The sequence below is a fragment of the Salvelinus sp. IW2-2015 genome, unplaced genomic scaffold (assembly GCF_002910315.2).
Source record: "Salvelinus sp. IW2-2015 unplaced genomic scaffold, ASM291031v2 Un_scaffold495, whole genome shotgun sequence".
Taxonomy (NCBI): domain Eukaryota; kingdom Metazoa; phylum Chordata; class Actinopteri; order Salmoniformes; family Salmonidae; genus Salvelinus; species Salvelinus sp. IW2-2015.
In genome coordinates, this window is record NW_019942562.1 from 207990 (window position 1) to 222874 (window position 14885).

General features: G+C 42.1%; 1 protein-coding gene across 1 annotated transcript; it reads right to left on the bottom strand.

Moving 5' to 3' along the window:
• Positions 1 to 9: 9 nt before the first annotated feature.
• LOC112068396 (mitogen-activated protein kinase 15) lies at positions 10 to 14292 on the bottom strand. The gene is made up of 14 exons (XM_024135540.2): positions 13046 to 14292; positions 11213 to 11311; positions 10889 to 10918; positions 9893 to 9983; positions 7291 to 7421; positions 6948 to 7111; positions 5433 to 5572; positions 5227 to 5284; positions 4964 to 5101; positions 4296 to 4401; positions 2093 to 2432; positions 1764 to 1897; positions 1059 to 1211; positions 10 to 763 (listed from the first exon to the last, which is right to left on the bottom strand). Exons 1-14 carry the CDS (start codon positions 13112 to 13114, stop codon positions 569 to 571), a joined length of 1848 nt encoding a protein of 615 aa, XP_023991308.1. The 5' UTR covers positions 13115 to 14292; the 3' UTR covers positions 10 to 568.
• Positions 14293 to 14885: the final 593 nt, after the last annotated feature.

The window sequence follows — 14885 nt, forward strand, 5'->3', positions numbered from 1 at the left end:
TAGTCACAATTGCTTGCGGTCATCTTTTTAATATGAAACTACAGGTTTGCTTTACATACATCAACTGTCAACATTTATTTTACTGTGTTGGAAGCACCATTTTGCATTAAAGTATGTTGGATTTGCTTGCCAGGAAATGATGGCTAAAATAGTCATTTACTTATACACATTACAAATGTTCCGTTTTACAAAAGTATTGCCTGACTCAATTAACATACATTTACACTGCTATGTCTTGTTCCCTCTAGTTTAGTATAAAGCATGTCGGTGTAAAACACTTGCACATTTAGTTACATTAAACTAAGGGTCCATAGTCCCCATTTCCCAACAAGACATTATTTCATAAAGAAAATGGGGTTAAATTGACTGTGTTAAATCATTGCCACTTTACTCCATKGATTTCCATCTCCACAGTTACTTCAATCTGTGCTGCTCAACTTTTATGTCTTGGAATAATATTTTCCTGCCCCAACTTTCCACTAGCCTAKATCTCCCTGTTCCCTGTCACCTTGTCTCTTGCCCCGTCTGATGTCGGACAGTGTCCCATACATCCAACATAGTGTGGTGGTTACTGGTGGTGTCGACTCCTCATAAGGTTGTCCAGTTCTGTCTTGTTGATGGTGCCGTAAGCCTGAGAGTAGCTGCCTAGTTTGGCACGGGGATCCCCGGCAGCCGCCATGTTGGCGTTACACTGGAAAACCTTCTTACTGAACCTGGGAGGAGGGGGCCGTGCCTCTCGTGACTGAGACTGGGACCGCTGGTTCTATATTTACCCCCCAAAAGGACCAGATGGAGAGAAAATCTGGGTTAGAGGGGGAGATTTCAAAATGTTATGAGGGTAAATATGGGACAATACAAGTCCTGTCCAATAACAAGAAGTAGTAGGATTCACTCCACAGCAGCTGAGTTCCCTGTTCCCAACAGGGTGATAATGAAACAGTGGGAAAGGACATTATAGAAGATGATTTATGTATGGCATTGACATAAAACCTTAATAGTGACAGCAGCAACAGTATATGAGATCATAGMGTATAACCTTGTTAATATAGCCCACTCACCAGGCGTGCAGAGATGACACACATCCCTGAGGACACAGAGGGCTCGTCTCTGCGGACCAGTGGGTTGTTCTGAGGGTGGGAGATGGTCAGGGAGAAGGAACGGGTACGGCTGACAGGGGCTGAGCGACCGCGCTGCAGAATCTGCTCCATAGACTGACAGATGGGGAGAGAGAGATCAAGAGAGAGACATTATTACATATCTTTTCCCCCCCATGCATTGTATATTTTTCACTGGACACTGCACATAACTTGTGCTGTGTAGTGATCATCAACACAATGTTTGATAAATCAAGAGTCTCTGTCTAATACATTTAACTAAACATGCTTGTCTATCCAGTAATCTGTATTTTAGATATTCAAAGTGTCCACTGAATGTTGCTAGACCTCAGTCTGAATTGTGTGTAGTTCAATCCATTCCATTATATTCTGGTATTAACAAGTGACGCTGCAACTAGTCACTGAAGTTCCTAGAACAAGGATCAAGGACACACTGATTACTTGCACAAACACATACGGTATACATATTACATCATGTATCTTTAGAGGATATAAACTGGGTAATTTATTCTGCAACAATCTTTTTGATTTGTTGCTGATTATTGTTCCCTTGTTGCCGCTTGTATTGTATTAAACATGATCTATTGTATCTGTTGTAACTGAACTCTTTTCTGGGATCTGAGTTTTTCCTATTGCTGTGGTACTTACAACAATGTTGCGAATAGCGCCCTCTGCTGGCGGTACAGATACATTTTCATTACTCATCTGTCCTTCCAGTTCCCTGCTGGCAGTACCGGAGCGAAAATAGTGAGGTGGTCCAGCCAGATTTCGAACAAAACCATCTGCATGAGAGAAATATAAGATAGTATGTGTCTGTGTGTATGAAGTATGAAGGTGTGTGTGAATATGGGGGACCAAATCAAATAAAAATGTATTTGTCACTTACYGTGAAATGCTTACATACAAGCCCGGAGGGGATGGCTGCTGTTTCACYGCCTCCTAAACAATTGTGCTATTTTGTGTGTTAGTGTACTCACTGGCAATGTGTGTGATGGGATTATATGTAGTCTTTCCCATGACAGGGCTAGCTGCAGGGCTGGTCCTTTCCAGGGACGGCTGGATGGACACAGGTACTGGGATAGGTACGGTGATAACTGGATGAGCAGCCTGGTGTTCTGTCTTATCATGAGGGGATTTAACCCTAAGGTCCCCTCCACCATTACCAGACACTGGCTCCAGCCCTCCTTTGTCCTTCCCAGTGGGCCTTTCCCTCCCATGGTCTCCACTGTCACACCCAGACATAGAGACAGGCTCCTCTTTCTTCCTCGGCATTACATGACGTGGCATTCTCCTTGTGGTCCTCTTCTCTAGAATCATCTTTTTCACAGGACAGATGAAAAAGTCACAGTATCTACAATATTTTTTATCTGTCATTCATATATATATACACACACTGCTCAAAAAAATAAAGGGAACACTTAAACAACACAATGTAACTCCAAGTCAATCAACTTCTGTGAAATCAAACTGTCCACTTAGGAAGCAACACTGATTGACAATAAATGTCACATGCTGTTGTGCAAATGGAATAGACAAAAGGTGGAAATTATAGGCAATTAGCAAGACACCCCCAATAAAGGAGTTATTCTGCAGGTGGTGACCACAGACCACTTCTCAGTTCCTATGCTTCCTGGTGATGTTTTGGTCACTTTTGAATGCTGGCGTGCTTTCACTCTAGTGGTAGCATGAGACGGAGTCTACAACCCACACAAGTGGCTCAGGTAGTGCAGCTCATCCAGGATGGCACATCAATGCGAGCTGTGGCAAGAAGGTTTGCTGTGTCTGTCAGCGTAGTGTCCAGAGCATGGAGGCGCTACCAGGGAGACAGGCCAGTACATCAGGAGACGTGAGGAGGCCGTAGGAGGGCAACAACCCAGCAGCAGGACCGCTACCTCCGCCTTTGTGCAAGGAGGAGCACTGCCGAGCCCTGCAAAATGACCTCCAGCAGGCCACAAATGTGCATTGTCAGCATATGGTCTCACAAGGGGTCTGAGGATCTCATCTCGGTACCTAATGGCAGTCAGGCTACCTCTGGCGAGCACAACGGAGGGCTGTGCGGCCCACAAAGAAATGCCACCCCACACCATGACTGACCCACCGCCAAACCGGTCATGCTGGAGGATGTTGCAGGCAGCAGAACGTTCTCCACGGCGTCTCCAGACTCTGTCACGTCTGTCACATGTGCTCATGTGCTCACTGCTTTCATCTGTGAAGAGCACAGGGCGCCAGTGGCGAATTTGCCAATCTTGGTGTTCTCTGGCAAATGCAAACGTCCTGCACGTGTTGGGCTGTAAGCACAACCCCCACCTGTGGACGTCGGGCCCTCATACCACCCTCATGGAGTCTGTTTCTGACCGTTTGAGCAGACACATGCACATTTGTGGCCTGCTGGAGGTCATTTTGCAGGGCTCTGGCAGTGCTCCTCCATGCACAAAGGCGAGGTAGCGGTCCTGCTGCTGGGTTGTTGCCCTCCTACGGCCTCCTCCACGTCTCCTGATGTACTGGCCTGTCTCCTGGTAGCGCCTCCATGCTCTGGACACTACGCTGACAGACACAGCAAACCTTCTTGCCACAGCTCGCATTGATGTGCCATCCTGGATGAACTGCACTACCTGAGCCACTTGTGTGGGTTGTTAGACTCCGTCTCATGCTACCACTAGAGTAAAGCACCGCCAGCATTCAAAAGTGACCAAAACATCAGCCAGGAAGCATAGGAACTGAGAAGTGGTCTGTGGTCACCACCTGCAGAACCACTCTTTTATTGGGGGTGTCTTGCTAATTGCCTATAATTTCCACCTTTTGTCTATTCCATTTGCACAACAGCATGTGAAATTATTGTCAATCAGTGGTTGCTTCCTAAGTGGACAGTTTGATTTCACAGAAGTGTGATTGACTTGGAGTTACATTGTGTTGTTTAAGTGTTCCCTTTATTTTTTTGAGCAGTGTAACACACACACACACACACACACACACACACACACACACACACACACACACACACACACACACACACACACACACACACAACACACACACACACCACAATCCCCTGAAAGGAATTAGTTTAACACTGTATTAGTAACTGTTAAAAACTTGGCAGTAATGGTCCACGCTAAGCGAACCAAACACAGAACACGAGACAGGTGTTCAGTTCATCATCCTCTCTCCCCTCAGTATTACCTCATACAGTTTATTACGGTACTGAACCACCGACAACTGGACATCATCATCCACAGGCAAGATCACATCAGAGTTCAGACCTGGCTCCTTGGCTGGGTTGTGGAATCTCCAGTGACATGAAGAGGAAAAACGCAAAGATGATAACGCAACACAAATAGATGTATCCATTGTTAAATCCAAGACTAGCCATGCATACTGACTTGACAAATCGCGCTACTCAGTAAYATTGTAACTTAAACAAACAAAACGGAAAACACTTTGGCTGTATCCCGAACGGCACACTATTCCCAATATAGGGACCCTGGTCAAAAGTAGTGCACTATGTAGGGAACAGGGTGCCATTTGGGAAGCAGCCTACATACTGTATATAGTAACAGGCGTGAACTTAAACCCTTTGTTAATAACAGAAATGATAAGCATTAGCATCACTAGAGGATTCATGCATTATGTCATCAAACAGCTTTGCTTGCTCTTTGGGCTATAGGCTGGGTTACTCTAAAGCTCCTTGTGACAACTGCTGATTTAAAAAGGACTTCAAAAAACACATGTAACTGGACATGAATGATAACCATGTATGAAATGGATGCTGGAGCACAAAAGCCTATATAAAGCTCCTATAAAGCACATTGCACTACATTTTAATGTATGAGGTGTGCTGTATAAGGTACCTGGAGACATAGAGGTGCTGCAAGGCCTGCTCAGCGGTCAGCCTCTTGTCTGGGTTGAACACCAGCAGGCGACGCACCAGGTCTAGGGCATCTGAAGGCACCGACGATTGCAGAAGATCCTCTAGAGGCACCTGGGGCCTGGACCCAGGCAAATACAGTGCAGCGCAGTGAATACATGTCTACAAATGTCTAGACAGCTGACTCAGCACCTTTATATAGACGTTTACTTCTGTTGGACCCAGTAGATTTCCACTATGACTTACTTCAGTAGCATCCTCTGAATCACAGAGGCACCATACTCAGATCTGATCGAAAGTACGTCTGAAAACAAAATCACAAATCACTACTAAGGTAATGATCAGTTGGTCAGTTAGGGGCATAACAACTTGATTCCTACTACTAGTGCTCAACAACCAAATAGCACACGAGCAATGATCTGTGAACCCTGCAGCGAGGACTTAATACTCACCCTCTGGGCTAGGGTGTGGAATTGCACTCATGATTTTCTCTATCTGGTTGATGGTGGAAGTTCCAGGGAAAAGGGGCTTCCCAAGTAGCATCTCTCCTAGGATACAACCTATACTCCACATGTCTACCCCCTTTGTGTATCTGTAGAAGAAATCAAAGAATTTTCATGGACTGACTTCCAATATGCAAGTTTCTGCATGGCTACTACTTACTCACATCAAGTACATTGATGTCGCCAAAGGGCAACTCATTTTAACATTACAAACGAACAATAATAATATTTAATTTGTACAGTGCATTTCTCACCCTCAGCCCACATAATTTTCAATGACAGAGAGAGAAAGAGATAAACATATACATTAAAAAGTGGAGAAAAAAATAAATTATATATATATATATATATATATTATATACTTCATATACTCATAGTTGATTAAAATCACATGACGCACACCAGATTATGTTTTATTTTGTATGGATGTGTGCATTTCACCTTATATATATATATATTTTTTTTTTTACATGGTGAAATGCACACATCCATACAAAACATAATCTGGTGTGCGTCATGTGATTTTAATCAACTATGAGTAGGAAATGCCTACTCATTATTGGTTAAATCAGATGATAGAAAAGCGCCATTTTCACAAATGTTGATGTTGGGGGTGGAGCTGGAGATGAATATGAAGTATATATATATATATATATATATATATATACATACACACACACACACACACGCATATACATACACTACCGTTCAAAAGTTTGGGGTCACTTAATTTTTGTCCATTAAAATGACATCAAATTGATCAGAAATACAGTGTAGACGGCAGATTTTTACAGCTGGAAAAGCAAGAGCCAATTTGCGCTGTTCTGTGTTGAGAGTAGTACACAGCGTTGTACAAGATCTTCAGTTTCTTGGCAAATTCTCGCATGGAATAGCCTTAATTTCTGCGAACAAGAATAGACTGACGAGATTCATTAGAAAGTTCTTTGTTTCTGGCCATTTTGAGCCTGTAATCGAACCCACAAATGCAGATGCTCCAGATACTCAACTAGTCTAAAGAAGGCCAGTTTTATTGCTTCTTTAATACTCACAGTTTTCAGCTGTGCTAACACAATTGCAAAAGGGTTTTCTAATGATGAATTAGCCTTTTAAAATGATAAACTTGGATTAGCGAATACAAAGTGCCATTGGAACACAGGAGTGATGGTTGCTGATAAATGGCCTCTGTACGCCTATGTAGATATTCCATTAAAAACAAATCTGCCGTTTCCAGCTACAATAGTCATTTACAACATTAACGATGTCTACACTGTATTTCTGATCAATTTGATGTTATTTTAATGGACAAAAAAATAGCTTTTCTTTCAAAAACAAGGACATTTCTAAGTGACCCCAAACTTTTGAACGGTAGTGTATATTATTTTCAAGCCTAAAGGAATGGCTCAGATACTTGGGAAAAGTAGGCCGTACAGTGCACTGCTCCATGTAATCCCAGTGCGTGTGTACCTTGAGGAGCCCAGCAGGATCTCAGGAGCTCTGTACCACCGCGTCGCCACATACTCTGTCAGCGCCGGGTTCCCAGCATCCTCCTGGATCTGGCAGAGAGACCTCGCTAAACCGAAGTCACAAAGTTTCACAAAGCAATCCGTGTCAAGTAGAATATTGGAGGGCTATGGGAAGAGAAAACCCAATTCAATCATGTCATCAAAATAGTTATTCTCCAGATAAACAAAAGAAGAATTGGATAGCGTCACCCATACCCACACCAGCACATCTTCAAATGCAATAATGTCATAATCTCAATATGCACAGTTCTTAGTACATTGACAATTTAACCATTGTACTGTACCTTCTGGTCTCTGTGGATGACATTGCCTGAGTGCAGGTATTTGGTGGCCTTGAGGAGTTGATGCATAACATAGCGTTTATGGATGTCTTTCAGCAGGTTGCCTTTCTTTATCACCGCATGCAGGTCGGTGTCTGCAACACACAGGTGGTAAAAACACTAATAACCAACAGGAATCGTAACCAAATTAAATCATCCAGAATTGAACATTCATTCATACCACACTTAGAATAATGACACTTTCAAAACACCTTTCCACAAACACACAATGAACCACAAACACAAGATTAATTTAGCAGTCAAGTGAATGACAAATCAGACATGTCACGTTTCCCATAAACAATCTACGCACTCCTGCAGTGACCCCAAAATGTTAGCAAGTGTGGCGGTGGGCGAATGCCAGGGGCACCAGGTGCAGTGATGCGGGTCCACACACTAAGAGATTAGACTGCAGGGAACAGAGAGAAGTCCAATGTGTGGACTCAGCATGCATAGTAGGCAGCCAAGAAGAGAGGAGCCCTCCCCCATCACCCTTTACTCTGGTGCCAGGTTTAAACTGCTGAATAACCTTGCAGCTTGCCTGCCTGCATTCTTTGTGCTGTTATTTTAAAATGGCCGACCCAATCAAATTTAGCACAGGGTAGGTGGCCAATAATAAATACTGTGGCAAAGCCTTGAAAATGTATTTTTGTGGGCATCAGGGTGATTTACACAATCAAGAGTTGTCAATGCAAGCATCATGCATGTACAGTACCAGTCAAAAGTTTGGACACACCTACTCATTTAAGGGTTTTTCTTTATTTTTTCTATGTTCTACATTGTAGAATAATAGTGATGACATCAACACTATCAAATAACACATATGGAATCATGTAGTAACCAAAAAAGTGTTAAACAAATCAAAATATATTTTAGATTATTCAAAGTAGCCACCCTTTGCACACTCTTGGCATTCTCTTAACCAGCTTCATGAGGAATGCTTTTCCAAATGTCTTGAAGGAGTTTCCACATATGCTGAGCACTTGTTGGGTGCTTATCCTTTACTCTGCGGTCCAACTCATCGCAAACCATCTCAATCGGGTGATTGTGGAGGCCAGATCATCTGATGCAGCACTCCATAATTCTGCTTCTTGGTCAAATAGCCCTTACACAGCCTGGAGGTGTGTTTTGGGTCATTGTCCTGTTGAAAAACAAATGATAGTCCCACTAAGTGCAAACYACATGGGATGGCATATCGCTGCAGAATGCTGTGGTATCCATGCTGGTTAAGTGTGCCTTGAATTCTAAATAAATCACAGACAGTGTCACTAGCAAAGTACCCCCACACCATCACACCACCTCCATGCCTCACGGTGGGAACCACACATGCGGAGATCATCCGTTAACCTACTCTGCGTCTCACAAAGACATGGAGGTTGGAACCAAAAATATCAAAGGACAGATTTACACCAGTCTAATGTCCATTGCTTGTGTTTCTTGGCCCAAGCAAGTCTGTTCTTATTATTGGTGTCCTTTAGTAGTGGTTTCTTTGCAGCAATTCGAYCATGAAGGCCTGATTCATACAGTCTCCTCTGAACAGTTGATGTTGAGATGTGTCTGTTACTTGAACTCTGTGAAGCATTTATTCGGGCTGCAATCTGAGGTGCAGTTAACTCTAATAACTTATGCTCTGCAGCAGAGGTAACTCTGAGTCTTCCTTTCCTGTGGCGGTCCTCATGAGAGCCAGTTTCATCATAGCTCTGATGGTTTTTGTGACTGCACTTGAAGAAACTTTCAAAGTTCTTGAAATTTTCCAGATTGACTGATCTTCATGTCTTAAAGGGGCGGCAGGTAGCCTTGTGGTTAGAGCGTTGGGCCTGTAGCCGAAAGGTTGCTGGATCGAATCCCCGAGCTGACAAGGTACAAATCTGTCCTCTGCCCTTGAACAAGGCACTGTTCCCCGGTAAGCCGTCATTGTAAATAAGAATTTATTCTTAACTGACTTGCCAAGTCAAATAAAGGTTACATTTAAAAACAATTAAAATAACTTACAAGTAATGATTGAGCTGCTGATTAGCTTATTGAGCTGTTTTTGCTATAATATGGACTTGGTCTTTTACCAAACAGGGCTATCTTTTATATACCACCCCTACCTTGTCACAACACAACTGATTGGCTCAAACACATTAAGAAGGAAAGAAATTCCACAAATTAACAAGGCACACCTGTTAATTGAAATGCATTCCAGGTGACTACCTCCTGAAGCTGGTTGAGAGAATGCCAAGAGTGTGCAAAGCTGTCATCAAGGGAAAGGGTGGCTACTTTGAATAACCTCAAATATATTTTGATTTGATTAACACTTTTTTGGTTACTACATGATTCCATTTGTGTTATTTCATAGTTTTGATGTCTTCACTATTATCTACAATGTAGAAAATAGTACAAATAAAGAAAAACCCTGGAATGAGTACAGTAGGTGTCCAAACATTTGACTGGTACTATATATCTGTTATTACCAAATAGGCATTTTATATGATACCATCTCACATATCACCACATTCCTCAAGTGAAATCAAATGAATATTCAAAATGGATGTAAACAGATAATCCACATAAGAGTCCTCACCCATGTATTCAAAGACCAGGTAAATATCTTTGTCATTTTGAGCTCTGATGACATTCAGCAGTTTGACGATGTTGGCATGATCGCCAAACTCCTGCAGGGAGAAATACATAACAGTTTAGATAATGCGCGCACACACACACACACACACACACACACACACACACACACCTCAAAGACCACCGTAATTGAGTGAAATTAATGTTAAGACTGCAAATCTTCTTAGGGATAGTGACATAACCAACACCACCTAGACTGTTCTTAACGTTTAGATGCAAACCCTCTCCACTATGGTGCCAGTGTTTCTGTGGGAGATGACAATAGCTGATTATGGACACTGACACAGTTTACGGACTTGGCCTCTCAAAAACTGACCACACTGTTTTCTTTTCCCTGTGTGACCAGTTTTCTGTTCACTTTCAATAGGTCAGAATATATRGCCACCCTATGGATGATTAACTAAGCACCAAATCACACTGCAAACTGTCCACAATACTGTTAGTAGTCTCTTTAAAATGGTACAGGTGTTGTATCTGTGAACCTGGACTAAGGCTTCTGTTCAACTATAGAATAAACTAAACAAAACTGTCTCTGTCTGGACTATGAGTCTTTAACATATGGAATTATTTTATGCATTCATTACAAAACCATGCCATAAAAATGTTCATGTCCATTTTGTTGTGTGTAATCTCTGGTGGACAGGCTACGTCTGTGAGATTTTCGGTTCTAGGTTGCCCAGAATATGTTATACACAATTTTAGATACAACAGTTCAGCACTTGGCAGGGTCTAATCAGCATCAAGGAGTCTTCCTGAAAAGCAGGAGCCATCTGGTGTTTACATTACGGTATGCAAACACGGTCCCAGTGTACACAGCAACATGACCATTCCACTCAGGCTATATACACTAGCTGGCTGTGGTTGTGCTCCATTTCAAACAATTGAACCACTCACTTCAATTTTCCGATTGTTGCTAACTGAAATAGATATTCATTCTTACCTGAAGAAACATTATTTCTCTGAATGTCCTCTGTGGAGAAAAAACAACATTGGGAAGATGTAGGAAAGGCCAAAGTCATTTTAATTGTATTTAATCATTAACGGACAAAATGAAACAAGTTGTTTGAGAACCCCTGGCCCTTACAGTATTGCCATAAAATTATAATCAGATATAGTCAAGGTTGTTGAACAGGGACTTTTTTGTTACGCTCCTCAAACTTTCACAACATATATTAAGAGATCATACCTTTGTAGCTACATCTAATTAGTGGCAGACAAAACTAGCAACCAATGTCAATGACCAATATCATCATGTATCACAAACCTGGGCATCAGTCCTATTCCTGAAGGCATCAAATATTTTCTTTACAGCCACAACTTCTCCTGTCTGTCTGTCCACAGCCTTCCATACAATCCCATATGCCTGGACACAGAGTGGATAAAGAGATACAAAACTGATAGTGAATCATTATCAGGATTAAAAGGTAAAACAAAGCAGCCACAGTACTGTAGTTGAGCCCTAAGATAAACTCAAAGCACAATATTGGAAACACAGGGAAGTAGAGTGGAGAGTAAGGAAAGAAAACATTCTAGGGAGCGATAACCAAGCACTTTTAGAGTCAGCAGCACACCGAGGAGAGGTGACTGGTTATGACATCAATGGGTGAGAAGAAGAGAAGACATAATCAGGGAACACTAGACACTGGTCCCTCTGGCATCAGTGACTTCCTGCTTAGCGAGCATAGCAAGGCTAACTTTAATACTGTCAGACAGACTGAAAACTGGGGAAATAAGGTTATTCAAGGAATACTTTTGGGGGAAGGTTACGGTCTTGGAACTTATAATGGTACTCTTGGTATTGTAACCTAGGAATAGTGCACATCGGCTTTTTCCCCCCTTGGGTAAAATTGAATTGTAGTAAATGTGCCGAAAGCTCACTCCACAGCTAGCTTGAAATGTTGCCGATGGAGCTATCCAATTGGTGCCTTTTGTATAGCTCAAACAGTTGGTACGTTGTCAAGGAGGAGGGTCACGTGTGTTTGCGAGAATACGATCACTGGTTCGGTTCGAGCATGGTATGTGGGCAGGGACAGTGGAGGAAGACATACTGTGAGCAGCACACTGATGTCGGTTTCATTACTGTATTATTGACTGTATGTTTGTTTATTCCATGTGTAACTCTGTGTTGTTGTATGTGTCAAACTGCTTTGCTTTATCTTGGCCAGGTTGCAGTTGTAAATGAGAACTTGTTCTCAACTAGCCTACCTGGTTAAATAAAGGTGAAATAAAAAAATGAACACCTGTGTAATAGGACCCATGGCCTCCCCTCAAGGGAAGGTTCTAGGTAGTATTGTGTGACGCATCTACATGACTCAACAGTTTGCCACCTGGCACTATACAGTTCAGAGATATAATAAGCATCAGGGAGGCTAGATCTAGCACATGGTGAGACTCTCTTTTTGCTTTGTCAAGAGAAAGAAATCAGGTCTTCCATTATCCTATGTCTGGGGAAAAAAACTAAACAAAAGCTTTGGACTCAGAAGTCAGGGATTTTTCTATTTCCCTAGTATCAAAGTCTGCTGATCTGGCTGAAAGAAATGTCTTGTTCTGAAAACATGTATAATCCTCCGGTTTATGACATCAGTATTCACAGAGACAAAGTTTGGGGAATTTTATGAATTGTTCTTAAAGGAATGACTAGGGAGGTAAACGTGAAAAGTAGCAATGTGTGTAATTCAATGACTATTTCTATAAAATGGATTTCAAAAGCGACTTTTGTTACTATTTCTTTAGTTAGTACTAATCACGTCAATCAAATCCATACCATGACACACAACCACTTGTTCTTTGTATTTATTTGCTTGACAGCAGTGAGTGTGCAATTTATATATATTTTTTATTAATTTACCTTTATTTAACTTGGCAAGTCAGTTAAGAACAAATTCTTATTTACAATGACGGCCTACCCCAAACCTGGACGTGGCTGGGCCAATTCTGCGCCCCCCTATGGGACTTAATTACCGCCGGATGTGATACAGCCTGTCATTCATGAGTTTGACTTTCACATTACTATTGTCAGATTCTTATTTATTTTTTTTACAACAAATGCATTTTCCCCCCAGAACTATAAAAACTGGGGACAGACAAAATGACTTACCCCCTTTCCAAGTCTTTTCTTTATTTCATATTTCATGGAAATATGATCCTCCACTTCCGTGACGTTCATCCTAATTCTTTGTTTAGATAGTTAACTCTTATGCAATGTTTTTCATTCCTTTTTGGTAATTACAAAGTAACAGTCAGCCACAAGTAGAAATTCTGCAAGGAAACACTTGAATCATCTGTTTTCAGAACGTTCATGATCAAGGCAACAATGTATCAACTTCCTTTGCAGCTGCAATCTCCATATGACTACACTAAAAAAATGTAATACCTTTCGTYTGAAGGAGTTGTTGAATATAAACAGTTAGCTAAATACAAAATCACGATTCATGTGTTGCTGTTTGGCAGCCAGTTCTGCTTGCAGCAGCGCGCTAACTAGCTTCTTTGAACTTCTGAGCTAATGTTGAATGGTTATTGATCAATCACTGTCGTTGCCCACCGATACATTCCTAAACAAATATCTCCCTCCCGAAAACTACCGAYGGTCTTCTTTGAAAGTTCTGAAACAGTTCGGTTCAAGGATATCGGCGACAGGTGTTGATTGCTGGATACAAACAAGCATATCGGTTCGTTTTGTAATTGTTTTTGTCGTCCTGGAGACGCAACTACACGCTGCTGTACGGTTTCCGAAGTCAAAATGTACTATATCGTAACAATTAATGGGGGGAAAAAMCGCTTTTTGGTCTTAATTTAAGGTTAGGCATTAGGTTAGCAGTATGGTTAAATTCACGATTAAAATAACTTTTTAATTATATCAATTTTAGAAATAGGCGGGGGTTATGACTTTRTGGCTGTGGTAACTAGTGACAACCGTTCCAAAAGCTTTTAAAGGAGCCGTATGCTTTATTTTATGAATCGATCAATGGGATGCACTGTTGAGCGCTACATCCCGAGGAGTTCGTGCTGACTGTACGGAGATTGTGACAGCCGGTTAAATGGCATCCCTTGAGAAGGCAAGAACAAGATGTATGTCAGGAGAAGTGCAGTATTATCATAAAGCGACATATACTTGGAATACGGAGGAGGAAAGGAGGGGAAAAGAGGCTGAGGAGGTCGAAGAGAGAGAGGGGGAGGAAGAGGGGGAGCTTGAATCGGTTAAAAATGGCAGAAAAAAAGGATATGGTTTTTTAAAGAAGAATGGTAGAAAGTGTAAAACAGAGTGAGTGTAACGGATGTCAAATGGCTAGCTAGTTAGCGGTGGTGCGCGCTAATAGCGTTTCAATCGGTTACGTCAATCGCTTTGAGACCTTGAAGTAGTGGTTCCCCTTGCTCTGCAAGGGCCGCGGCTTTTGTGGCGCAATGGGTAACGACGCTTCGTGGGTGTCAGTTGTTGATGTGTGCAGAGGGTCCCTGGTTCGCGCCCGTGTCGGGGCGAGGGGACGGACTAAAGTTATACTGTTACATGAGCTGAAGACAGGAGGAGAAATGGAAGTGAATGAGGTCGAAGTATCAGAGGTGGTAGGTGTGGTGAAGTTCTTGGAGCCCGAGAGTCAGGATAAAAATGAGTGTGACAGTAGGAGTGAAGCTTTTGGAAAAAGTGGACCCTTGCCTTTTGGCTGATCCATTTGTGGTTTCAGGGTGGATGAAAACAGAGTTGGGTGCTGTGGAATCATTGGTGAGGGTAACCAAAAGTGGTCTTATGATAATTTGTGTTTTTGCTGGTCAGAGGGAGAGGTGCTCTGCGTTAAACGAATTGGGGCAATAAATGTGAAAGGAGTGATTACTGGGGTAGCAGTAAATGTAAAAGTTGACCAACTGAAGGGGAAGATTCCCGGTGTTTGATGCAACAGTGTGGCGCGAGTGGTGAAACAGAATAGTCATTGTCTGTTCTTTTG